Source organism: Salarias fasciatus, chromosome 7, assembly GCF_902148845.1.
Source record: "Salarias fasciatus chromosome 7, fSalaFa1.1, whole genome shotgun sequence".
In the NCBI taxonomy this organism is placed as follows: Eukaryota; Metazoa; Chordata; class Actinopteri; order Blenniiformes; family Blenniidae; genus Salarias; species Salarias fasciatus.
This window is the reverse complement of record NC_043751.1, coordinates 12,609,394-12,636,972: the sequence shown is the minus strand read 5'-3', so window position 1 is coordinate 12,636,972 and position 27,579 is coordinate 12,609,394. Positions and strand designations below refer to the sequence as shown.

General features: G+C 44.5%; 1 protein-coding gene across 2 annotated transcripts in view; it reads left to right on the top strand.

Annotated features, from left to right (window-relative positions):
- Positions 1 to 346: 346 nt before the first annotated feature.
- The window catches only part of LOC115392606 (cGMP-inhibited 3',5'-cyclic phosphodiesterase A-like), a 78,670-nt gene continuing 51,437 nt past the window's right edge, over positions 347 to 27,579 (top strand). For both annotated transcript variants that reach the window (XM_030097317.1, XM_030097315.1), the window contains exon 1: positions 347 to 1,606. In XM_030097317.1, the coding sequence (XP_029953177.1) occupies positions 692 to 1,606 (915 nt within the window). In that variant the 5' untranslated portion in view covers positions 347 to 691. The remainder of the gene's footprint in view (positions 1,607 to 27,579) is intronic.

The following is a 27,579-nucleotide window of genomic DNA, read 5'->3' as shown; positions in this document are numbered from 1 at the left end:
CAGCATTACCGTGCTCCATGTGTGGAGCAGGAACTCAGGGGTGTGAATGAGCCGAGTCTCACGGCTGCTTGGAGAGCTGGTGACAAAACACACCGGATTTGCCCTCAAAACGGACACTCGCGCACACAGCTTAAATTCCTCAGCTGCGTTCATCCTCGAAAGTGTAACGGGAGGCTACGCCGTTTCTGGAGGAACCGGGAAGTGGCCAGCAAATGGTTTATGGCTGGATGTTCACAAAATGGGAATAATGTTTTGCAAAGACTTCCTCTGCTGCTGCTGCTGCTGCTGCTGCTGCTGCACGGACCGGGCCGTGCAAGCCACAAAGAAAAGAGAATGACAACACAAGTCAATGAGACGGCGCGCCGCAAAGGAGGCCAAAGCGGGACGTGCGTGCGCAGAGGAGAGGTGCCCTAGATCTGCACGTCTAAGTTATTCTGTCATCCAGGCTCCTTTTCGTGTTGTTTTGGGCAGCGGTTCATCACCCCGCACCTGGTAAAACAAAGAGAAATGCATGTGCTGGCAGCGCATCTCCGTGCGTAAATGGAGAGGCATGTGTGCGTTTTCGCTGCTACTTTTTCATTATGCGCACAATAAACGGTGTTTGTTTTGTCACTAACTCGTGTCCTGTCCCATCACCGGACCGGTGTAGATGCTTTATAGACTTCCTCATACTTCATATCTGCCATGAGTGATGGCGATGCCCGCAGAAGCCTCCGGTACCGGTGCGCAGAGTAGCACTCAGGAAAGGAGCGTCAGCGCGCCGGATCGCAATGGTTATGTGAAAACATGTGTCATCCCACTGTGCCGTGACCGGGACTATGAGTCGTGGGTGAGGCTAATGTTCACCAAAATATGGAGTTCCCGGAGACTTCGGAGTGCGGTGTGCGTGGGGTCGCTCTCGGTTTTTCTCGCTCTGCTGGTCAAATGTGCAGAGAGGAGAGCTGAAGGCGGCAGCGGCGCTGACAGCAGACTCTGGCATTCATCGTCCCCTCTCCACTTCGTCCTGGGCTGCGCGGCGGAGCTGTTGCAAACTTGCTGGAGCGCGGTCTCGCCATTGTTCACCCTCGTATGTGCCTTCTTCTGGGTCGGCGTGTACTTGCTCCGCCGCGGGGTGCCGGTCCGGACCGCGCTCTCCCTCCTCACCCTGTGCCACCTGGGCGAAGTGGCGGCGCGGTCTCTCCTGGACGGGACCGATGAGCGGCTGCTCCCTTTCCCCACCGCGGCCGTGGTTGTGCTCGTCTGCGTGGCCGCCGGCGCACTCATGGTAGCGCGGCTGAACCGGGGCGTACCGGTGATCGTTTTCATCAGCGTGGTCAGGACTATCTCCCTCTTCTCGCTGCACAAAGTGCGGGCCACTTGGAGACCGTACGTCGCGTACCTGGTTGGAGTGCTGGGCATCCTGCTGGCGAGGTATGCTGACAGGCTTCTTCCCAACCAAGGGAGACACAAGGAGGGCTGCAACCCCGTGACTGGAGCCAGGGAAGAGATCCCGGTATTTAAAAGGCGCAGGAGGTCCAGTTCGGTGATTGCCTCAGACATGGCACACAGTCAGTCCAACAGTAAGTCCCATCGCCGGACCTCGCTGCCATGCATCCAGAGGGACCAGGTAAGAAGTTTCTGCCCCGTTCACTGCCTCTATTTCTGCTTTGTTTTTCTGTTCCCATGACGAATCTGGGCTTTGTGGCTACATGAAGGATGGAAGAATCGGTGCTTTTGCAATAAAAAGTATACTTTTATGTTTTTTTTTCATTGCTTTTTATTACACGTTTTGGAAATATTTATTTAAATTTGTGGACACAGGAAATGTGCAAATGCTGAACGTCCTAAATTAGGATATAAAGTCACAGACGTCAAGTGTAACACAACAACGATAATACCACTGAAATTCTTATTAAGTATTATTATGATTCTTATTATGTAGACATCTGTTTGTTTTTGATCTTAACCATCTTTGCTCCTATCTACATAGTTCCTCTTCAAACTGATCTCATATGCTGCCAATTGCTTCCACCTCCAGGAAAACATTTCAACTCAGTTCTGCTGCATTTCCAGTCTTATTCTTCAGATAATGTCTTGGATATGTTATATTTTACAGAGATATGATGAATAATTAATATCACTGTAGTCTTTCCTCTGGGAATGCTGCACACTTTAGATCAAGGTGATGTTTCTGAAAGAGGCCAGTGGTTTAAATTCAAACATTCTTTTTTCACCATTTGAAATCAAAGTATCAAATTTGATTAGATTTGCTGCTAACGGAAGGCTATTTTTAAGTATGTGCTTTCAAGTGCTGATGAGAAAGGGAAGCGGACGATACGACGTCAGTGATTCATCTCATTCCCAATTATTTATGCCAAATATTTTTCCCAGATGATCTCCGATCGCCCGTGCTCTCCCTGTCCAGGTCCCTAATGCCACTTGCTTCTCGTCACTTATCAGGCCTGGCTGTCTTTAAACCCCAGGAATGCAGCAGCACTGGCTTTTAAACCTCCTCTGTCAGTGATACACACTCATACCTGTGTTAAGAAGGAGGAGGGGGGCTTCGCTCAGACAGACTCGTATCAACTCCTCGGTCCATTTTACGGAAAATCAATGAGCGCGCCGAGCATGTGAATGGGAAACAGACTTTTGGAGTGATCAAAGCTCCCGTTGTGACCTGTGAGTGTGGTGAGGTTTGGAGATGAGAGGCTGCTCTGTCGGCTCGGCCACTTGAAAGATGCCCCCGGCTCTCAGGGCTAGTTAACGTTGTAGTGTGCTTATTTGTTTTTGCTTTGTGGTCACACATGTGCACATATTGGGTCTGAAAAGACTCTTAGATATTTTACACTTTACAGTTTTTTCCTCCTCATTTGGGTTTGATGTTGTTGCTTAGTCTGATTCGCGTGTCCATCTTCATTACGTCGATTTGCTGGAGTTGCTTTGCTTCAGGAGAGGAGTATGGTCGTATCTTTGTTTCCAGTGAGTGGTGAACTGGAAAATGGACGGCAATCTAGTTTGAGCTGAATAGTTGCTGTATGGCTTGAAGCAAACACGGGCACAAATGGCTCGTCGCGCCTGTTTTAATAAGCTTTAAGTGATGGAAACAGTCGGAAAAATATTTATTCACACGCTAATAAATAATTCAGCATACTCAGTGTTTTTTTTTTTGCTTTTAAATCTGAGTTAAAACTTCTTACACTTTGCTCTGTGTGAGCAGACAGAATAATCCCTTAATTTCCCTCTTTACATCCCAGCTGTAACAGCAACGCAGACATTAGGCAGCTAAACCGCCGTCTCAGCAGTGTGGAGACACTGAATCTGTTGAAAACAAAACAAGATGAACAGCATTATGTTTTGGATCTAGACGCCATTACTTTAAAACATTTAGGATGGAGTCACTTAGAGAACAGTAAAACAGCCCTGAGCTCTGGACGTTAGTCATAAACAGCTCACAGTGATGCTGCCATGGCAATTAACACATTTTCGTCTGGTTCAGATTTTATACTTTTTTTGTGTGTGAGTGTGTGTGTGTGTGTGTGTGTGTGTTTGTTTTGCATCAATGCCCCAATAAAAAGTCAGAGTGGGTTGGAGCCACCAGACATTCACAGTAGATGTTATCATGCAGCAGTGCAGACTGTGGCTGGAGCCCTCTGTCGAAGGATGATCTCAATTACAGCTTTTTCTTCTTGTTGTGCTTTTTAATGCCAGCATTACTGGACTGCCTGTGTGTATTAAAGCTAAGCTTGTACTAACGTTTATGTGACAAAACATGAACAATCTGTCGTTTCCTTTCATCTGTGATGGAGCTCCTGAGCAGCTGACCGGCGGCGGCCTGCCTGTAATTGAGACGCACACACATGGCGTGCATATGCTGTCTTAACCGTGTCTTGTCTGTGTGGTCTGTAATGTGTAAACAAGCCCGTGCTGATCCACGCTAGTCATCGCCTCACGCACAGTGGGCTCCGGCCTCCCGGGGGGGGGGGTCGGACACACTTTTTGGGGGCCTACAGTGCAGCCGCCACATGATGCTGGTGAACAGGAGAGACGGTCTCTGGGAGAAAACACATAGATTTACTGCTCTGAGGTAACAGGGCTGTAATTTTGTCTGAGCTGTATTGTTGCAGGAGCTGAAGAGGTTGGTTGATGTGTTAAAAGTTCACCTTTCTGCCGTGCCTGATAGAGTTATGATGTTTTAAAGTAGGAGCGTAGCAAGGAGACGATGTGTACTCTGTTGACCTGGTGATGTTTATACTGCTGCTGTGCATCTGAAGTGTTCAAAGAACAGTGTGGGGCTTGATGGAGGACCCTGCTTGATACTTAACTTTGTTTTTCTCCGGGTGCTTCTCCCACAGAATTGAGAGTGTTATTAAAAACGGGCCCTTTAGACTGATAGTTGCTCTGTAAAAACTGTTTATTCAGAAAATAAATAGAGCAAAGAGGAATCCCTCCTTCTCCTCTTACTGGAAGTTTTAAAGCTGCCATGTTGCCCTCCTCTGCCAAAGCCATGCTTCAAGGCTGCGCTTAAATCTGCACTATGAAGATTTGATCAGCAGCCATTTTCCTTTCTTTTGATTACAAATGGGCTGCCAGCGTCTATCGGCTCACTGTAAAGGTATGTTTTGAAATGTTGTGGTCGTCCTCCCCGTCACGGGCGCAAGAAAACAGAGTCATTATCAGCGGATCTGATGGTGGTTAGCAGGGCCTCTGTGGGACGCTCCTTCCTCTTGGCTTCATACATAATGACAAGCCGGTCCTCTGTATTCGATATTGGACTGGAGGACGAGGTGTGGACTTGCGGTGTGGATCGCTTTTCACAGCATGTGAGGAAATTTGAGTCCAAGGCTCTGCTGCTGCAGACATCAGCTCTGTGGAGAGGTTTCCTCCTCACATGCAGACAAAAGCAGCCTGTCCTGATTCCAGCGCTCATCAGACATTTTAAACTAAGCCCATCAGGGCTGCAGAGTTTGAGCTGATTGAACAGAGAGTGGGAGTGAGCTACTTTTCAGACATTTCTCTTTATGAGCTGCTGGAAGCCACTCCCTCTTTCTCTCAGGAACTCCGCCCCTTTCCACAGCGCTCTGCTCTCTGTCCTCTCACTGACACCAACACAAATATTATCCCAACCAGAGGAGGAAATTCTTTCTTAACTTGGATGATAAAGATATTCTTGAAATCTATGATAATGACTTCCTGTGGAATGGGATCCAAACACAATTACTGTTGCTGTTGTAAATGTTTCCTCTCCCTCTATTTTTGCTGCACCTTCCATAATTGAATTGTGTTTAGGATGGAGGAGGTTGCTGATGGCCTGTAGGACTGTGATGTACCGCTTCGTGCTGTCCTCCCATGCAGCTTGTTTGTATCCTAAACACACAGCATTATGGGAAATAGTTTTTTTCCCCCCCCTTCACCTTGGATAGGAAGTTGATATCAGTACGGGATTATGCATCTTGTGATTGGACGATCCGCTTCAGACTCTCAATCCCTGTTCAGGCCTGGTGTGTTCGCTGCGCTCGCATTGCGTGTGGGAGGAGGAGGGGGAGGCGAGGGGTGGAGGAATTGGGGTAGGAATGAAAGTAGGTCATTCGAGGTTTTGTTTGGTAGCCAGACAAAACAGCAGGCTTACCCTTACCCCCCCTGAACGCTGGAAGAGTCTTGCGTTTGACTGATGCGGCGTAGCAGCTTTCAACATGCTCGTGCTCCAAATTTGTTCGCGATACCTTTGCAGTGTTGGCAATTCGGTGTGTGAGTCCACCTCAAAATGGGTTCTGGTCTGTTTTAAGTGGTCGACGATTCAGTTTACTGAAGTGATCAAGGTGACTCGCAGGTCGGTGCAAGTGCAACTGTGACATTTGTGTGTTGCATTGGTGAGCAGTAAGTAGACTGGTCTTGGTTGACTTTTGATTATAACGTCTTGAGCACTTTGATTGAATTACATAAAAAACATAAAAAATCTTTCCATGCATATTTCTCAAATTTCCAGTCACCATATCCCAAAACACTTCATATAAGATTAAAATCCAGAAAATTCTGATTTTAATACTATATAGTGAGCACGTGCATCTCCAGTAGACAAATATACTGTTACCAAACCAGGAGTCAATATTTTTTACGGTGTGTTAACTAAAGGCACAAAAACAGACACAGGATGAACTTACCACTGTGACAACAAATTTCCATTGGTGTGTACAGTTAAGTTTTTTCACTTTGTATTATTCTCATACTGCATTAGCTCCCTGTGAGCTGGTATTGATACATTATTCCAGAATCACTCTTCTGATCATCAATACATCTGTCTGATTATGACTTTTGGGCTGTCAGCTGACAGCAGACTGGATAAAATGAAATCTTTTATAACATTTTTTTTCTTCCAGTTTGAAAACACATTAATTCAATAGGGCAGCTTGCCAAAAAAATTTTAGAATTTCACTCAGTGTTTTGTTTACATCTTTAAAACTGTAATAAGTTAAAAAATGTACTTAGATCATTGAAGCCACTGAATGTCTGGTGAGACCCACGCTTCAGTGCACCTCTTAATGCTGATAAAGCTTCTTTATTGTAGAATAAAAACATGAAATGTGCATGAGATCAAAGTTCAGCCATGAGGTAAACTTAGAAGTCTGAGCAGAAATGATGCTGCATTCATGTCGAAATGCAGACTTTTCTGAGGACTTACCTTCCTTCCCCTAAGATTTGGAATGACTTCCCCAATCAAACAAGACCTGATCCGAGGACTGATCAGTTCAAGACAATGCTAACTGAACACTTTATTGCAACGTTTGCACCGTTTTGGAGATGATTTTGCTGTATTTGATCATCATTCGCAGCAATTAACACAGTGAGAAAACAGCTTCATCGGCAACAGCCAGACCTGAGAAACTTCGACTTAACCTTTTTGATTTTTGATTTTTTTTTTTTTTTTTTTTTTTTTGCTTTATATGGCTCAAACATCTGTGTTCAGTTACTCCGCTACCTTCATTCACAGCAGCAAGAGCAGCTCACATCTTGATTCTCTATTTCTGATCACCTCAGCCAATCAAACTCCAGATCCAAATTGAACTCTCCCTCTTTCTTCCCCCCCCCCCCCCCCCCCCGAGCCCCGGCACGACCACTTTCTGCTTCCCTACTGATTACTATGGAAAGTGTGCGTGTATGTGTGTGTGTGTGTGTGTGTGTGTGTGTGTGTGTGTGTGTGTGTGTGTGTGTGTGTGTGCGTGTGTGTGTGTGTGGTGCCAGCAGCTTGATGGCTGCCAGCTGCTGCCGGCTGAGAGGTTGACTCCGCTCTGGGAAACATGGAGGGCCTCTAACCACAGACACAACCCGACACAGCTGGAACTGCTAGACAGGCGCAGGCCTCCAGTCCTAACACACATCACACATATTAACACCTCAGGTTCCTAATAACCGCCTCGCATTCGGACAGAATGCGGGGCGAACGCCGCATTTTCTCGCGTGCGTCAAAGAGTAGATTACTCGCTGTACTTTCTTCTGCTCGTCGTTCTAAACTGAGGCAATTATGTCGCTCAAGCTTTCTGTGTTACTATAAGAGATCGAGTATTTCAGCGGCGGAGGTGAACAGAATGTTCCTGGCGCAAACGTGTGTATGAGTTGAGTACGTGGGTGTCTGAACTCGTGCAAAAGTGTGTTTGTGTCTGTGAGGCAAAGATAGTGAGAGTGAAGGACTGGGCACACTTGATGGACGTACGTCAAGCTACTGCGGGTAATCAGGGATGGATATTGGATTTAAATCCTGCATAAGGAGTGCTCAGGTGTGAACAGCCATAACTGAGAGTGATAGCTGGATAATGGAGAATGGAGGATCTCCCCCCCCCCCAATATGAGTGAACCTCATATACTGTGTGACCATTTCAAGCAGCCCTCGAATTCAACTTTTAGTATTAAAAAAAAGAATCTATACACTCTAGAAACAGGAACAATCTTGTATGATAACATTACCAGAAGTTTTACTTTGGGAAATATCACCATTGTTCTCTGTCTAGCCTTTTTCATGAGGCAGAAATATGACAAACATGTACTATCTGAATACCGCTGGGAAATATTGCAACATTACAACACGGCTGGAAAAAAAAGACTCTCAGATATGAATATAAAAAAAAAAGAAATGATCCAAGCATTTGTATTAGCAACATTTATTTTTTAAATTTCCTTTTGCATATTGGTATAGGTTATTGGGTGTCATTCCATATGTGGTGCGAGAGTTTGGGTAACTGATCACCCCCCCCCCCCCCCCCCCCCCCCCCCCCCCCAACTCAGGTTTTCATCTGCATTTGTCCTTTGAAGCATCTTTTCGGGGAGCCCTCCTCCAGGACAGTACAGCCTCACATGAGGGGACATTCCTGCGCCGGCCCTGCCGCCGTACGAGCAGGAATGTGCAGGTTGAGCGGAGCTCGAAGGACGGGGGCCTGTGGGGCCCGTTCGGCCGACCCTCCCCTGCCTCTCCCTCACACACCGTGACCCGAGCCAACACCACCTTCCTGGGCTGTCACCAGGTGTGCAGCTGGCCTCCGCCGAATGAATAGACACTCTCACACTGCCCGGGGAAGTGTGTGCTCAAGTGTGTGTGTGTGTGTTTGTGTGTGCTCGTTCGTGAGAGGGGAGGTAAAAGTGCAGAGCAGGGGGGCGGAAAGTGTGTGACTGGATGTAAATAGCTGCAGTCTGTTTAATGTGTGAAAAACAAATGGAAGAAACAACTGTTAATTTCCCCCATTCAGAGTGTGGAAAAAAAAATAATAAGAAGAAAAAATTGATCTTGTGGCCTTTCATCTGTGTCCGTGCTCAGGCAGGAAGTTCAGCTAATCCCCCAGGTCCAGTGTGGCCATTGTGTCTGCCGTAGAAACGGAGCAGGCCCACAGTTTCTGCTGCCGCTGCCATGATTCATTTACCAAACAGGAACATTTCGAACCCCTCTGACTAGCACTGTCCAATAAATCCAAACACAGTCAGCTATTAATTGATTATATATTTCAAGAGCATGACAAGGGAGGCGGTTTCAGTGATGGATGACAGTGTTTAGTAATCCACTGCCTGGTCGCTTTCTCAGGGTTTCATCTTTACGGGCTATTGCAGATATTTTACTTTACTTTAAATTGTACGCGCAGCAAAAGGATGTCCCTTAAACATTCCAGCCGCTCTATTCCACCACAGGATTGTTGTATGTTATTTCCAAAATACCAGTGGTTGAAAGAAGTATTCAGAACTGTTACGTATGTAAATATTTTTTCAACAACTTGTACGTAGAACTGTGGTGGAAAGAAACAAAGTACTTTTATTCAGGTTCTATGCGCAAATCGTGCTGCTTGTTTTACATGGAAGATATTGGACAGTAGTTTTCACTCTTTTTCACATTTAAGGCAGATGATTTCCTGGAGTTTGAGCTACAACTTAAACAATAACTCCATGTTGAATGTGTTGATATAATGCATGAATAAGACATTTATACTGCTGTATACCCTCAATAGTTAAGTATTTAAGGATTACTTCATTTCAGATTTCACATCACTGCAAGGTTCAAAATGCCAAAAGCATCAAAACATATGTGTGTGTGCATGTGTGTGTGTGGAGAAGAGAAAAATGCAGACATTCTTCCGATTTGTAGTTTTGTTGAATCCAGAATCAACATTTTTACACTATATCTAATTGCATGCACTCATAATCAAGTTAAAATACTTTGGATAATCAGTAATTAGTATTAATGTACTCATGTCGGAGCTCTCTGATGTAACAGCATTGAGCCTTTGGACCTGTGTGTTCAGTGTGTGCTGCGTGTTTCTCCCACTAAGCAGCGCGGTGTAGGGAGGCGTGTTATTGTAACCTCTGCCTGGCGAGCCCTCCCTCTCCGTCCAGCCCGCTCGCCATGAGCCCGTCTGTCCCCGCAGCCAACAAGGCTTCTGCTGTTCCCCGCTCAATGCTGTGTTTTACTCTGAAAATACGTTACAGAGCGAGAGGGAGAAGAAGAAGAAGAAAAAAAAAAACTGTCTGTACATCTGTCTGTCAGGTGGGTTATTTCACCTCTCGCAGGGGCAGGAGTCTCACGGTTTGGGTTAAGGGCTGTTTTTTCACAGTCACTTTCAATTAGTCAGGCGTTAAAAGTGCAACATATAGCTGGAATACTGTGCTGAATTTGCATGGTGTTGTACAGCGTCTCTATGATTTAGCAGTTCTGGAATGCTTCTCATGATTCAGGCCATTTCTGGATCGCCTCGGTCGCATTTTTTGAAGATAGAATGCAAACAGTCTCCTGGAAGTGGGTTAAAAAACAGAGCGAGAGGTTTCATCAGTGAGCTTCACGTTTGTCTTCAGCTGTTAGCATCATCCTCCATTCAAAGAGCTGAAGTTCATGTACGTTGGAGGTCCATGCATTACTTATTAATGTGGGATACCAGACAAAGTTTAGAAAAACTTCATTTTCCCCCAGTGTGCTAAACTGGATAAATATTTAATTTATTTTGAAAGGGAAAGTTGTCTCAAGTTGACATTTGCTTGTAAGGTACATGTTGAGGACAAGACGCCCAAAAGGCCCCGAGATATTCCCACACTTGCAAGAGTTTGACTCCTTGCTGTATTATTCAGTTTGAAAGTGTGAGTTTCTGGAGGATTGTTGGGGATGAAGGCAGCAGTCGTGACTCGTCCTCGCTCTTATTTTCCAGAAGTGCGGCTCGGGCCCTCTGCTCTGTGAGCGTGATGGAGTGGCGCTCCCTTCCTCTGCCACAGTGCTGCTTTCCCCTGCACTGTAACCTCAAACACCTGCATGCACACACACACACACACACACACACACACACACACACACACTCGCTTGTGGTCCAGCAGACTGGCTTGGCAAGGTCTCATTGATTTGTTGCTGCTGTACTCTGCATTGCCTGGAGACACTTAGCGATGTCAAGGCTGACGTCTTCCAATGTAGGTGACATCCGTTTATGCTCTGCCACAAGCAGTGGTTATGAACAGCAGGCTCTTCTGTGTGTGTGTATGTGTGTGTGTGTTGTGCAGACAGACAATCCTGTGTCTTGTAGATAGTGGCCTGTTGGTTCCAGGCACCCCTTCCTGCCCAAGATAGCCGCGCTCTGCAGCTAATTGCTTTAGGGAGCACGAGCCCGCGTGGATTCAGGGACTCTGTTTCAGGTCACATCTTCAGCTGGAAGGAAAACCACGTGTCAGAAAATTAAAAAAGAAAGAAAAAAAAAACATGCCATGACAACATGTAAGCCTCGTTGATAAGACACATGGCAGAAAAGTCCAAACGAATTCGCAACTGCAACTCTCCCTCCATGCTGTGTAGATAGCATGCCGTGTGTTTGTCTGAAGTCTCTCAGCGTTACAGAGACAGGAGTTGAAAATTGTTGCCCTGATTAATGTAACCGGGATTGGAACAGGCATACTGGGCCTTTATTTTAATGGTTATGTGCTCGAGGCCACCTCAGATTTCTACTCTCTCTTACGTCCATAATGTTTTCCATTAGCTGCTGTTCCATTCATACTTTTTATGGTGGCTGCTCCGTCTCCTCCGGCTGGACGGCAAGAATGAAACCCCCAAGCCTACTTTAGCATTCTTCTCTTCTCTTCTCTTCTCTTCTCTTCTCTTCTCTTCTCTTCTCTTCTCTTCTCTTCTCTTCTCTTCTCTTCTCTTCTCACAGCCATGCCACCAGCACAGTGCCTCTATAATCTTCCATCTTGACTTCAATTGTTTCTCAGATCTGTGAGCTGATATGTTCGCATTTTTCAAAATCTTTTTTTACCCTCCGTGAAAATAATGGACCCTTCGCCGTGTTTCCTGCTGGTCATGGTCATACCTGCTGAGGGATTAAGAATAGCGACGGGTTTTAGCCGGCGATCCATCAAGATGTGAGGGTGACTGTTTCCATTGTAAGGATGAGGGAAGGCATGTGGTGGTTTTGGCAAAGCTCCACAAACCGGAGAGGCAGAAGGACTTTTGACGTCATCGGGAAACGTGACCCACTTCTCAAGAGGCAGGGAGCCTTGGGCTGGTTGAGCAGATGTTGCACAGATGAGCCTGCATGCACGCACACACACACACACACACACCAATCACCTTCTCTTCTTTGTGCACACTTTCTTCTCTTTCTCTTTATTTTCCATTAAAATGCCCACAGAAAATGAATAAATGGCACAGGAACTTCTGCCGGGACTCATTTGGGTTTGTGGTTGTGCACAGGCGTGAACTGATGTGGTCGTCCGCCCACACGCTGGCAGAAGAGTTAAAGCACGACGTAGCGGAGGGTGTTAGTGGGCCATCCAGGTCATATCTAGTGGGTTCTCTCTAAATGGGTCTCTGAGGGAGAGAAAGGAGCCTGAAGCAGAGTCTCCAGAGTGTCTTTCAGCGACAGTGCTCTTGTTATGTAAGGTGGAGGTTCACCTCTCCGTCAGCTCCATCAGTCATCAGGTATGCTACACTCTAATTAGTTAACTTAAAATTGAAACTACTTAAACCTTTCATTGATTATGCCAAACGGTTTTTCTCCTGCTTTTGTAAGCTGGTGAGTCGGATTGTGTGCCATAATTTGGCTTCACTGGAATTTGTTTTGCAAATCAGAGATTGGACCGAGGAACCGCTGAGCCTCTCTGGGAGGCAAGACGTGGAGCTCGAAACAAATAAAATCAGGAACCGCTGATCTTAACAGTCTGGCTCATAGGTGTCACAGAAGAACCCACTAAAGCTCATTCCCTGACTCTGCAGTTACTATTAGCTCTGCGGAGCTCTTTAGCATGTTTGAATGCATTGTTCTGGTTTTGTGGCCAGTATTATTACAGCTTTACTCTAAACCAGCAGCAGCAGCAGCAGCAGGGGACTGCTTTCAGTGAAACATCCTCTGTAGTCGAAAAGCATGGTATAAAACAGAAAAATAACTTTGAAATTTGATTTACAGGCACCAGTTTTTCTCTCCAAAGGTGCTGGAGATCACGATGGAGTTAATGAAAGCAAAAATACTGTAGCTGCTTCTAAATGTGTCTCTAAAACATGGTGACGTTGTGACCAGTGTGTAATGATTCTATACTTGCACAGTTATAGCACATTTAAAACGGTTTAAGAAATGTTCTTTTGTCTGATTGTTTTTTTGTGTCTGCTTCTGTGAGTCTGAACTCATTTCCCGATGGGAGATAGTAATCGCTTGTCTAATGTGATTTTCTAAACTGGATACCCTTTCTTCTATTTGTTGCGTAATCAGTCTTTCATTTGCTAATTCCACAATTGGGATTTAATTGAATGAAGACCCTGGTGCAATATTTTTCACAAGATTTGAAGCAGCTCTGTGCACAACAGTATGGTCTCTCTTCTCTATTTTCACTGAAGTCTTTTTAACTATTTTGAATATATTTGGTGCACATCTATGGATATCCTCGTTTTTAATAGGGGTAAAAAACCTTTTATAAAACTGCACTGCTTCAAGTCAAGCTACAGCTGGGAGTCAATATCTGGCTTTTCAATAAAAATAAATTAGCACATGTTCAAAACATCAGTTGAAAATAATTCATGTCGTTGCCAAATTGTGGTTAATCGTCAAAAGTTCACACGGATGAGAGGTTTCCTCTGATCGGGGGAAAAAAAGTAACAAAACAGTGAGGCACTCATTTTTTTGGTCTTCAGTTAATGAGATAAAGATCAGGCCACTGCTTCCGTTAAGCATTTCTGAATCACTTTGGGTTTATATATTTTGAATAATTTTCATGTTTAAAGGCTGAGTTTTTGTCTGAGAAAAAAAAAAACAAACAAACTAAAACATCTTCTGGTCTCACATCATTCATGACAAATGCATTTTTAGATATCAAATAGATTTGACATCAATTTACACAGTTTCACCCAGGTGGTCTTGGCGTCCTGGAGAGCCCTGCATGTTTTTGATGTGTCGTTACTGCAACACACCTGGCTGTAGAGAGTGCATTCTGCTCAGTTCACTGGTTTTTCCCCCAGTTGCTTTGGTGCATTTCTCACATCACTTTTTACATTATTTACATTACATTTTTACGTTTGCACAAAAGTTAGTTAATTAATACAATCTGCTTGCTCACTTGCTCAAAACGGACAGTTTTCATGTCAATAGAAGTGTCAGCTTCATTAAAATGAAAACTCCTGACACCGTTGTCAATGAACAAGATGGTCAAATGATTTTGTCATGTTGTCATGACGAGTTTTCTGGTGACACGCCCAAAAAAATGCTCAAGGCTATCTATCGTTACAACCATTTAAAAACTGAAATAAAGTTACACATTATTGCATTCAGTGAGGCAACTGAGTACAAGTCACTGAATATGTATGTGTCACATTTTTATTGCACATACACATAAATACTGGAATCGAACATACAATATACACAGTACTGTGAATTTTTCATGTACATCCAGATGTTCCGTCTGTCTGGACACATGTTTTCATCTCTTGCAATGCAGTGAGGAAAGTCTCTCCTCGACTGGTGAGTCCTCCCTCTGCAGGACTCCGCTTGACAGATTGACAAATAACTCTGCATTTTTTGTATGAAATGACTCAAGCAATGAAATACAGACTTCTCATTTTGCAGAGGACGACTATTCAGCATTCTCAAGTATTGTTCATGTGTTCATTTTGATCATGTCATGTACAGTGATCAACCATTTTTTTTTATATATATCTAAAACATTCAAAAACTTCCAGAAAACACCAATGTACCATTTACTCTGCTATGCAACTATCAAATCATGATCATGTTCTAGATGTTGACACTTGTTAAACACATTGAATGACTTTCAGATGTTGAAAGCAGAAGCCTTCATGTAAAATAGACAGAGACACAATCCTGCAGCCATAAAATCTAAATATATTCAGATGGCTTGTGTAATTTAAAATATGATTAAATCCATTTGCTTAAAATCTTTTGATCATGTTTGATGTTTCATATAGTTGTTAATCTGGTTCAGCTTAGGGTAACTGTTCATGTTTGGTTTTCTTAATCTTTCCAGGTGTATGTTTGGCTCAGCTGTTTCCTCTGATTATTCAGAATTCAGTCCAACAAACAAGATGGCGGTTGCTCAGGAGGGAGCTGTGATGAGCTCATTATCTCTGACGTGTCTCTGGTAATGGAGATTGGTCACCTTCTTCGAAGCAACTCGATTTACTCCCACTGAGGACTGTACGCTTCCCTCCGTGTCCATCTTCCCGTGGTTGCAGCCGGGGGGGTGGGGGGCGCCGAGCAGAGAACGAACCCGAATACATGACACGATTCCCATATCTCTTCAGCCTCACACGTGTACCAATGAGACATGCAGACACCTGCATGACGGGAGCCGGAGTCTTTGATGCCCCCTCAGATGTAATAAGCACCCATTCACGGCGCGCCGGCAGAATGTTAGGGCTGATTCAGGGGCCGGCAGATGAAAAGGTCAGTGGGCTTGTTTTGAGTGAGTGTAAGATTTCCATCATCACACCGCACGCTCGAGCAGGCTCAGTCCAAACTACACAAACAGTGTCTCTGAAGCCCTTGACAGCCTTGATTCTGCCATTAAGTCAATAATCTGCCCTGGCTCTCTCTCTCCTCCTCCTCCTGCTCCTCCTCCTCCTCCTCCTCCTCCTCCTCCTCTTCTTCCTCCTCACTCCTCCACAACTGACCCGCCGTTGGTTTACGTACTTCCCTTTTTACTTATCCTCGACAACTCTTATGCAAACAGCGGCGTAACTTTCCCCCCTTTTGTGTTTCCCTTTCTCCCACCGTGTCGTTTTCCACAAGTCTGTACGCTTTTCCTCCCTCGCCGCTTCTCACCCAGCATCCTTCATTGTTTCCAGACAGCGGTGAAACATATTTAGGGGAATGTGTGGAACGTCAGAGTCTGCACGGAGAACGGCAGGGACGCACGCGCACGCGCACGCGCACGCAAACAGACGGACATCGGGAGCTCTTCCAGGAAAAGTGGCATCTGTGCAGCCCATTAGACGGGGATGGAGTGGACCTGTGCGGGCCTTTTACATATGGTGGTCAGCTGCTGGAACGGAACTGGAACCGAGGGTCACATCTGAGAGAAAACATCAGCAGAGATGACACACATGGAACACACACACACACACACACACACAGACACACACACACACACAGACGGATGCATTGTCCTCAGACTCCCATAGTGTCCTTCACCGCCGTCCTGGTGGCGGCACGCCGGCCAAGTCGTTCATTTCTGCTGGGTTGCAGGTCAGCCAGCGATCCTGCAGGCTGCAAATAAACCCTCCCACTCTCGCAGACGTTCGGGGCCTCAGCCTCTTTTTGTCATTCGCTGAATCGAAACCTCCAAAAAAAAAAAAAAAAAAAGAAGTCAGCTTTCTATGTGAAGCAAGCAAACTGAAGAGTAATGAGTGGAAACGGTGTGGGAACAAGAGAATTCTCCTCAGTAGCAGCTCAGTTATTACTGCTGCTCAGCCCTCCGCTGTAATGGGTCTCTGGGGCGAGGGCGTGCCCCTCTGACCCCAGGAAGGAGAGGAGCACGTGGAGGTTTTCTCAGATGTAAAGGAAGGAGTTGGCCTTGTCTTCAGACCTTGCAGCTGTGATTCATCAGTGTATTTGTGTTGCTGGGTCAAATTTTGAAGTAAGCAGCCAGCTCCATATCTTTTAACTTCTCCTGTTTTGTTCTGATTGTCAGACGCACATTACTGCCAGCAGAAAGAGCTCGTGATTTTTGCTTTTAAATTATTTGTGAAATAATCTTAAAGTAGCTTATGCTGGTTTAATTATTAACAGAAATTCAGTATTGTTGCTGTGATCTTCAGGTCCCATCGGACGCACGTGCAATTAACTAGGATGTTATAAGCTGAGTGGCTGCCACTGCTATAAATATGTATTAAACAAGATTACAGTTTTTTTCAGCACAACCCAAACACACTATTTACAAATTTTGAGTATTTACAATAAAGTCCGTCCAGAACAAAGCCATTTATTGATTCAAGAATCATATAAATGGGAAACACAACTTCACTTGTAGTTAATGCTCTACTTCATGATGCAGTTAAAGGTAAAGCGATCCAATGCAATGTTTTACAGCTTTCCAAAGTGAGTTTCTATTAAATTGCATTAAAAGTGACTCAGTCGACCTCTGCTGAGTAATATTCGCAGAGGTTTTCCATAAAAAAACAGCAAAAACAAAAACCGCAGATGAAGGTTTGAAGGCGAAGTGTAGCTTCTGGGTGGTAAGGTGCCGGTCAGGGTGACATGACTGGAGGCGCAGTCCTGAGGGAGGATCCTGCTCTCGTTGTGCCGGAGCACCTGGTCGGAGCCTCGGGCGGCGGACATGGCTGCGCACGCTGCATGAGTACAAGACTCATTAAGTTTACTGGCCGGCCAGGTGGACTGCAGCCTGTCTGGACACACACCACGTGGTGCACAGACGCCAACGCCGAGATGTATACATCTGCTTGCTAATAGGAGCACAAACAAGACATATTCGCATGGTTCCCATGCAGACGGAGGGAGGTTTTATTCACCTCTAATCAGATCACCTCCAATATAGTATCATTATAACCAAATTAGGGATGAAGCAGAGTATAGTATATCAGGTTTAGTCTAGAGCTCAGTCACATTTGTGGCGCAGAAGTGACACGGAGCACTTGTTCGAAATGCAATCAGCTGAACTTGCGTCATGGACATTAGAGGCAGTTAAAAATATAGTTTTGAGAAAGGTGACTGATGTCTGACGAGGCTCGCTCATGTAACAACACGTTTGTGCGCACGTGGGAACTCTCGCTCCGACTCCTGAAGTCCCTCAGCGCTGAGCTGCATGAGCGGTTATATATACTGATTAGTATCAACCCGTCTCGTGCAACACTGTGCAGCACGAAGGTTGGAGAAAAAAAAAAAAAGTTCCAATGAGAGGAATCCCTTTTTGGTGTTGGGCGTGCACACTGTGCCAGTTTTCTCTGTCCCAGATGAAAGACGGGCGGTCGTGACGGTCTCTCGTGACGGTGGTTTAAAAACGGTGCAGTGAGAAGGCCGCTGTCACACTTTTACCTCCAGAGATTATCTGACGACAGAGTCAGAAGCTTCACAACCGCCGTCTGATGAAGGGTTCATTAAGTTCTGGCGACGTTACACCGGTTCGCGTTAGAGTCGAATATTGTTGCCCACGTGTTATTTTCATCTGTTTGAGTTACTCCATTTTAGAAATGTGTTCTCTCCACTGCTTTCATTCCTGGTCCTGCAATCGTTTTCAGCCATACCTTTAACTAGTCATTTAAGGGCTGATTATATTGTGTGTATTAAGAGCCTTCTGTAACTTTAAATCAGAGTCTTGAAACTTGATGCGCTTTCGCAAGATTAACATTTAGTGTCGCAGTTTAGTGAATTCAGTCATGTCTTTGACAGAACTGCATTATCACGTCACACTGGGTGGAATAAGAACTTGAACAAAGCACCGCCAAGAGCTTGACCTCAGTCAGACACGCTGCTCTTGACCCTTTACACGACAGTGTTTCAAGTGAAAACACGATGTTTTGGTATTTTCATGTACCTTTCATGTTGGGCCAACTAGCTGGTGCTGTTTGTTTGTTTATGTAATGAAACCACACACACTTGCACACAGAGAACAATACACTGTAAACATGAGCAATGGCGAGTGCATGGACGTTCATCTGGACAGACGACACGGTTGGATTGGCATTATGGGTGACTCAACAATAATAGTTCCGTCTCGAGAGCGTTTTCAAAAAGTTGCATCTTCACTGGCTGAGACCACTGTTGTCATGTAAACACCAAAACACATCAAGTTTTCCATTTTCACTTGAAAACGTTGTGTAAGTGGGACTTCGGTAAGACCGCCCTGTTCTTCAGATCTGCCACAGCGAAGGAAAACTGCCGTCTGAAAGCTTTGCACCGCCTACAGTGTGTGTTCTCTATTCAGAGCAGGACATTCATGCACGTTGCGCAGCAGAGAGTGAACTCCTAACATTGCTGAAATGGCTCTGAGAAGCCTTCTCAATGAAACTGGAAGAGTTAATTCCACTGCTGTCGGGTCAGGACATGTGTTCATGGTTAGAACCATTATGACTTCAAATCACTTCAAATTTATAGCATGATTAAAAACCATCCGTATATGTTCAATACTGAGAACAACATGGTAATCAGTACATTTTATGGTTGCATGTGGAGACATAAAATGAAATTGGGTCATGTTATGTCAGTGTGGTTGCAGTGCCTCATGTTATGGTATGTTAACAATGAGACTTTTTTTTTCTTCAACCCATCAGAAATTTGAATTAAAGGCAGCTGCATTAAATTAAAGACCCGAACTGTGAGAAGCTATAATATGCATCTCATTCACATTTTCAATTCATTAAGAGCATAAAAATATGTGAGCTGCTTCATTAGTAAAGCAGTCGTGGTAAAAATGGAAATCACTCCGCCTTAATCTTCATGCTGATTGAAAGATAGATGGCCCAAAAAAACAACAAAAGAAAGTGTCTTCTCAATCACAGAAACCTGTTTTTACTCAGTTGGATGATTTTTTTCCCCTTTTAATCAAAAGAAATAATATTACAGAGAGAGACTTTAATCTGGTTTTAGAATGAACCACAGTACAGATAAAGGTTATGAATGATTTTAGGTGCAACTTGGACTCAGATAAGGAAAACGTCCTTGAGTTCGTTGAGGACAAAACTGAAAGTTTAGTTATCGGTCCTAAAGCTAAGAGAGAGAAACTTTTGTCAAAATTTACAGGCATTGTCTTCAAAATCATCTGGATTAAAGAACCTGGGTGTCATTTCTGACTCTGAGGGTGGGATACGCCAACATGTTTTAGCACGGTGGTTCAAACAAGTTTTCAGGATCCACACATACATGTCTACAACCCTTGCTTGGACATCACAAGTCACAGCCTTACCATTTAAGGATTGTAAAGTCTGAGATTTTGGGTCTCTGTTCAGAAAAAAAAAAAAAAATTGGAAATAAATACTCATGATTCCTCTTCGACTGAGTTCACACTTCATCTGATGAATGGATTATCTGATCCCTTAAAATCAGAGAGAAATGTTAACCTTCTGGTCCGGCTCACTTTGTGCTCACACTGACGTTTTAAACATCAGACGAATAGAAACAAAAAGCCTGCTAAATAACTGTTAAAACATATTTTTGGAAACGGCTGGAGCCGCTTTGTGCTGACCTAAGTTCAACACAATGTGTTTGGGATTATTCTGGTGGATTTTTACCAGCTAAGAACTCAGTGACAGCCCGTAAAGCACATAAAGAGGTCTCCGTTATGCACATTAATAACCATATTCTGTGGGATACAGCAGATTCAGAAGTCCATCACGTCCACTTTTTTCTGGTCATGCATTGGGGTTGTTTTAACTGGCTGCAAATTACAAGTGTGAGCATAACTTATAAGTTTTGGGTAACTGTCCGTATTTGATCTCAAGAGCCTTTCAGTTTACAAAACTTGATCTCTCTAAACTGGGAAATTTCCTAAAATTGACTTTTCTCCAAACTCCTTATTTGCTCATTTGTTCTCCCTGTGATATTTTGTCATTTCCCATCCCTCAGACTCTTGAAATATACTTGAAACTAACCTTTGGGAAGCTCACCTTCTACTTTTAAAACTTCTGAAAAAGAAATCATTGTCTAGTCTCATATTTAGAAAGGTTTTTGCGTGAAAGATTATAGACAGCAGTGTGAACGTGTAATTTGAGATGTCGACAGTGTTTTTTGAGTTTCACTCACATTTTAGCCGTAGTGTGTAGGAGTGTCAAATTTATTTTAATAAAGCTGCAGACTCTGATTCAGCTTTATGAGAGCCTCATTATAAGAGATGTTTGTATTTTTGGAGTGTTTTAAGTTCTGGCAGCGCTCGCCATCTGTCTGGGCTCACCTAATGGTCTGCGTGGTGGGAATGTGCACGGGCCTCAGTAATGGAGTCTGGATCACATGTTTGTCTCTGCGTCGTCGTCTCTGATAGGCCCGTTGTTCTTAATTACCAGAGTGACTGTTTATCCACACTGTTTGCCTGGATCCTTATCAGCCCTAACAGTGTTTTAACTCCCAGAGGAGAATGTGTGGGAGATGGCGAGAGGAAGTGTGCATGCGGGTGTGTGTGTGTGTGTGTGTGTGTGTCTGTGTGTGACGCACAATAGCGTACATGTCAGCGTCCATGTTTGATGTACTTTTTTCAGACGAGGGTCAGGGTATGGGGAATGCAGAACATGCAGATTCTGTCAGCGATATCCCGGCTGCAGTTGTGCTGAGGAGGTAGTATTGGGGACGGAGCAGCGGACGCCGCCGCCGCTGCAGTCAAAAGCGAGCATGCAAGTCAAAACTTCAGCCCTGAGTGATGAGCGTTCAGGTTGTTGCCTCATTCCTCAGCTCTGAGGTTATCAAACAAACAATGAGTTGTGTGTTTTCCACTCCAAATCGGGAGCCCTCGTAAAAAGCGTGACAATTTTACTGTGTCTGGACTGTAAAAGTGTTCATCATCAGTCGACTTTCCACTGAAGATTTAGCTGCAAGATGGAGTTGGCACGGTGCGTGCGCACATGTGCATATCTATATGCTTTTGTTTGACTTCTCGTGTGTGCGTGCGTGTGTGCGTGTGTGCATACTGAAGCATGTGTGTAACCTGAGCTCCGGCCATCTCCCCGTGTGTGAGTAATGGTCCCTGTTTTATTGGCCCGCTCCTCAACAGACTCTATGAGTAATCACATAATGCGTGTTCTGACGTCAGAGCCGTTTCCATGGTAACACAGTGCTCCCCACTCCAGGGAGGTGCGTTCGGTTTTTTTTTTTTCTCTCGCTCTCTCTCTCTCCCCCCACATCTCGTCCTCAAGCCTTCAAAGCTCCGACTCGGGATGGAGACATTACTCCTCGAGCTGAAATCACCTCCCTCTCTAATCTGTAGTTTCACAATGTGCTCGTATGATTAGCGCTGTGGACTTTGCTCTCTTTTACCTTCTGCTCTTTTTTTTTTTTATTATTATTATTATTTCAGTCCCATCTCTCCATGTCCTCTCCACTTATTTCAGTCTTTCTGCCCTTCAGCTCCTTCCCTTCGTGTCACTTCCTGCCCTCTCCTTTCTTTATTTTCCTCCAAACTTTTGCCAAACAAACCACCTCGTCTGTTTTCATGCCAGATGTATTCACTTCTTTCCTCGCCTTTTATGCACCGTTGTAGTCCACTGTTGAATGAGGAAGAAGCTGACTCCCTTGTGTATCTGTTACTGTATTAAAGCAAATGTAGGCATAGTGTGGAACTGACCTAAAAAGCTGGATCAAAAAAAAAAAGTTGCTAAAGTAAGCTGATTTTTTCTTCATGATCATGTTAGTAAAATACTGCTTGGAGCATTACATACAGTATGTACCTCCATTTTTTTTCAGCCAAAAAAGGCCAAAATTCATCGAACCCAGATCCAAAGTCTGACTTTTTCCAAACCTGAAAACCATCAAAATGTCAATAATCGGGCCAGCCTTGATCTCCGGCGAGCAGCAGCCGCTCTGTCTGGCTAGCCGAACGCTCGCACAGAGAAGCCGTTAATGGCTCTGTGTTATGTCTGTTGTCAGTGCTCAGAAACACCGGGGCTGAAAGCATCCCGCTGCCCATTTCCAGCCCATTTCCTTCCCCTACCCAAAGTGGCGTGTTGCCGTTCGGACAAGGGGCATCGCTGTCTCCCAGATCGGGACGCCACTCGCCACCGCCTCCCCTGTCATGTGGACGCTCCACACGGGAGCGTGATTGGCTGCTGACACTGAAGACTCTGACCCGCTTGAGTTGAGAAGAGCTGCTTTGCGTCTCCATTATCAAAAAGACCCGACTCACTCAGGCATCCGTCTTTAATTTTGCCGCACGCCGCCTCTGTTCAGGTGCACACGTGAAGTTTCTTTGTGGAAGTGTGAGAGAGAGAGAGAAAAAAAAGAAAAAGAGGCAGACAGAGAAACCACAAGAAGTGGTTCATGAGCGTGTGTGAGTCTGTGCGGTTTGCCAGAGAGGCTGCCCCACCAGATGACAACCATAAAATAAAAAAATAAAAAAAACGACAGAAACCCTGCCTTATTGGTCAGCCTGGAGTCACGGCTCACTTTCTGGCTGACTTGGCCTTGACTTTCAGAAACAGACCGCGCCATACCCATTAGCGTGCTGCTGCATGTGAGTGGAATTTTGACCTGAGACCCTGGAAGCGCTATCGAACCATAAACCAATGAGCCACAGTGGAGGGCAGAACGGCCCGAGGCGAGGCCTGTCCTGCCAGTGTGGCTCCGCTGGTTGCCCACAGTTTAGCGTGGCACTGCCAGCTCAGCAGAAGGATCGAACGTTGTGAAGGACGAGCACAAGGTGAGCCTCGGAGCCTGGCGGCACAATATTTACTCACCGAGCAGAGGACGTTGTGAAATAACGGGGAAAAAAAAATGTTGGAAAAGTAGAGGAAACATTTTAAATGAAGATTTAGAGGAAGCAGACATCACATGAGATAGCAGAGTGTCTTCCAAAAAAAACCCTCACATGATTCCCTCCCATCGGCAGTTTAGTGGTGTGCAGTCCATTATTGTTAATCGTATAGTTTGCATCAGAGTCTTTAATGGATTGTAATGAAATGTGACACACAGTAAATGCTCTCTTCTACTAAAACAATCTCCCTGCGACCTGGCAGGCGTCATTTAGCCACTGCTTTCCAGCTCATGACAGGTCATTATTGCCGCTGTGATTAGTTTTGTAATCTTATAATCACAAGCAGTGAATGTTTTGGATGTAAATGCAGGCTGAGTTGAATGTGCTCGCTGGATTCTCGTTTGATGGTGGTGAGTGACGGAGACGGATTGGCGTGGATTGGCGCTCTGTGTCCGACCTTTACTTTTTAACCCCTGCTGGTCATCACTACCAGATCCATGTGGTTCAGACCAGTGCAGCTGTACTAATCAGGTTATATGTGGATAAGCAATTTATTTTGGGGTCTGTTTTCTATTAGATTGGTGCACACATGCGTATAATAAACATGCAAATTATTCAGATAGGGAAAAAAAAAAGTGCATGCCCAAATTTCTACAGTTTTTACTGCAAGGAGGCCGTTTGGTATTTACAAGTCCTGCACAGAGCAGCCTTATCAACTGAACCGGTGGAGCTGTTTATGGCTCCGTTTTACGATACCTCTTTCCTCGTCTGCCTTCCTAATTAATTGAACTACTTCCCATTATGGTGGATGATCCTTCCAATTGGGTATGTTTGGTGCCAGGAGTTCTTTTATTTTTTTTTATTTTTATTTTTTTCTTACAATGGTCGTCATTTATTCAGCGTTTCAACAGACGCTGTTTCTGTTTTTACACGGTCCACGGAAAGTGCAATTAAAGCAATTACAGACGAGAAGACTCTCTAGCTTCGGGCTGCAGGCTGACTTTGCCGGACGTAAACTGAATGTGAACCCCTGCTGAACACGATCTGTAAACTCAGACTAATCTTTCTTTTCATTGTGTGATTAATTATCCTGCCATCGTTACTGATTGGCCAATTAAGGCAATAACAAATGAACCCTGGAACAATGCGGCGCAGTGATTGAGCGAGGGTGAATGCACACTGCATGCATGTTTTCTCTGCTTTCTTTTTTTTTCAGACAGTAGCGCGGCGAGCCTGCTGCGCTGCGGTGTCTTTGGAGGACGGCGTGGGGAGCAGAATGGGAAAGTCAAAGGTCTCAGCAAATTGTTTCCTCAGCTGTGCCGCAAAGTGCACCGTCTATTTAGGATCGACTAAAAATTTGGAAGCGCTGTTGAAGTGTTGTTATCTTGAACTTTCAGCGTTGTGAGAGTTTTTCTTGGTTCCAGCAACCGGATGCAAAGTGTCTCCAAGTACAGTTTTTTTTCCCCCAACAAAACAACAAAGAGACATGTTTAGTTTTTAACACATTTATTGTAAATTTATTTATACACAGATGTATTTATTGATTGCTCACAAATCATTGAAATTCTAATCTGATGCTACTTGGTTGTCCCCCCTAAGCTTAATTGCTGTATAAAATATGTTCACATGCAGCTTTTTTTTTTGTGTGGGTAAGGGAGGTTAAATCTACATGCAGCTTATAAATGTTAATTTATTTCATGATTGTTTTCTCTTGTGAAAACCCTACCACACTGTACTGCGTAGCGATGCCACAGGGGGATGGGGGTTTGGCTTTGCCTGCTCTTTGGATATAATAAGTGGCGTATGTTAAAGAAAAATCAATCCTAAAATGTTTTCTTGGATGCGGCGCGCTGCTGTACGGCGGTGGAGTGATTACATTTCTCACCTCATAGTGAAAACGCCGGCAGTGTGATCTGAAGTTGGGCTTGGCGCTCTCTCTCTGGGGAGTTTGCGTGTCTCCCTGCATGCATCGGCTTCCTGCATGCATTTGAAGCTAATTGGTGACTGAATTGCCGGTGGGGCTCGGTGTGTTTGCTCTGTGATAGACCGGTGTACCTCCCTCCATGGCCCCATGACAGTGGGTTGGAGAATTTAGATAATTAAGCTGGATGGATGGACGAGGAGTCGACCAAACATTAACGCTTTGACTGGTACAGGAGACTTTAAAATCAGACAGGGGTAACATGCAAACCACACGCAGAAAGGAAAGAGCCAGTCATGTTGTCCTGCAGCGCTCCGGCTAGTTTGGGTGTGATGTCTTTAAAGGCCGTCTCATCCTGTCAGCGTGTCGAGTGCCTCGGGCAAAAAAAACACTGAAACTAAAGCCGTCCACAGTAGTGTGTGCCTCGGCATCGTCACCGCTGGTGTGTGGGCGTGTAAATCATTATACGCTAATGGGTGAAAAAGTCATCGATGAGAAAACAGATAAAGTAGTAGCAAACAAATGCTACGAACAGTGTTGTGTTTCCTTTTGTTTATTTGAAGTCATGCTGAATCTCCCCCGATTGCATAAACTTGTTCTCCGCCTCCGTTTCGGCACAGTTCACGCGCGTCTCGCTCGGTTATCTGCTGTTGTTTGCTGCGAAAGATAAGTGGCGCTATCATATCGTGTGTAGTTACTGTGACCAGCATGGCTATTGTTTTCCCTTGTCAGTGAGAGGGAGGTCAGGAGTAGGTCTAAATAATCCAAAAAGACCAAAAAGAGGCATGAAAACTGAAGAAAGCTTCTTAGAACAATCCAAAAGCATGGACACAAGAACTGAAAAGAATTCGTTGACCATACAGTTTCTCCCTCCCGCCAAGGGTTTTGTCTTTTTCCAGCCCAACAATGCAAATAACAATGTGTTCTTAATGACTTGAGTGGTTCAGGTAAAGGACATGAATGATTAACCACTATCATACCAGACCTCATATAATCCTCGGTGCTTCATGAAGTCTTGTTTTCTCTAAGCCACCGTCGGAAAACGCAATAATTAAACAATAAGCTGCCAACATAACTTGCAAATGCACTGAACAAAACTCGGTGTAGCTGAAACCTGAAGTATTCATGCATATTTATGGGCTGAGTTGTTTGTTCCAAATATCCATCTCCTGACAGCAGTTTTGCAATTATTTATGGTTTCTATGTTTTAAGTGGAACAGGAAGACTATTTCGGGCGATAGCTTTTCTCGAGTGCGCAACTGCTTATGAAAACAGATGGAAAACACGAAGTAGTGCTTATTTATTTTATCATGAAAAGATAAATATAGCGAGCGCGGGGCGGGTGAGTGATCGCTGCTTTTATAACGTATGATCTCTGCTCCCTCTGTTCCACGGCATCAGAGACATTATCAGTGAGAACCGAGTCCAGTGAATGTGAGGAATGCGGGCTGACGTCACTGGACGCACCGTAGCTTCTGTCACATGGCTAGGTAAACACGCGTCGGCCCGCCGTGCGGCCCGCCGTGCGGGTGGTGGCACCAGTAGCTCTAATCAGGAGAATCCAGGAACAGAGCATTCCTTCAAGACGGCTTCTCTCTCTGTTATTGAGCGTGGAAAAAAAGAAACAAATGCTTTGTGTATTTTTACTAGGATTCCTTCCATGTTTAAACAGCAGACTAACATAGTTTTTTTTCCTCTCTCACTCTGTCTCTCTCTCTTTTTTTTTAAAGCAGTGTTTTTCTTGGTTGCGGTCTGTCTTAATGCTGTTCCAGCTCCTGAGCAGCACACTTGGGACACATGCACGTAATTACTCATGGAGAAGCGTCCATGTACAGCCCATATATCTGGATGTGCTGCATGTTGACATGTATACATGGACAGACTGACAGGAGAGGAGCTGCAGAACGAAATAGCAGAAAAAAACATGCAGTGTAAACAAAGAAGAGCCAGTGTCCTGTTATTAAGAGAAATATAACCAAACATTTAAACCAGTAATAGAATATCTCTTTCCTTTTTCTCAAGAAATATTAGTCTATTTTTCAAAATATAGCAGTTTTTACTACTTTTTAATAATTGTCAACAAATATAGTTATTAGTCATCAAGGCTATAAATTCATGTCCATTCACCATTTGAAACTATTACCACTTAAACCAGGCACAGTGTTAGAAAACTGTTGACACATATACACTTTAATTAAGGCAATATAACAGCAGCAACCTAATAATTAGACTAAATAAACTTACTCTGCTGGGATCAGCTCCAGTGCCTTGCACTTTTTTTTTTATTTCTGTTGTTTTATCTTGTTTTTTTGCTTTACATAATTGTT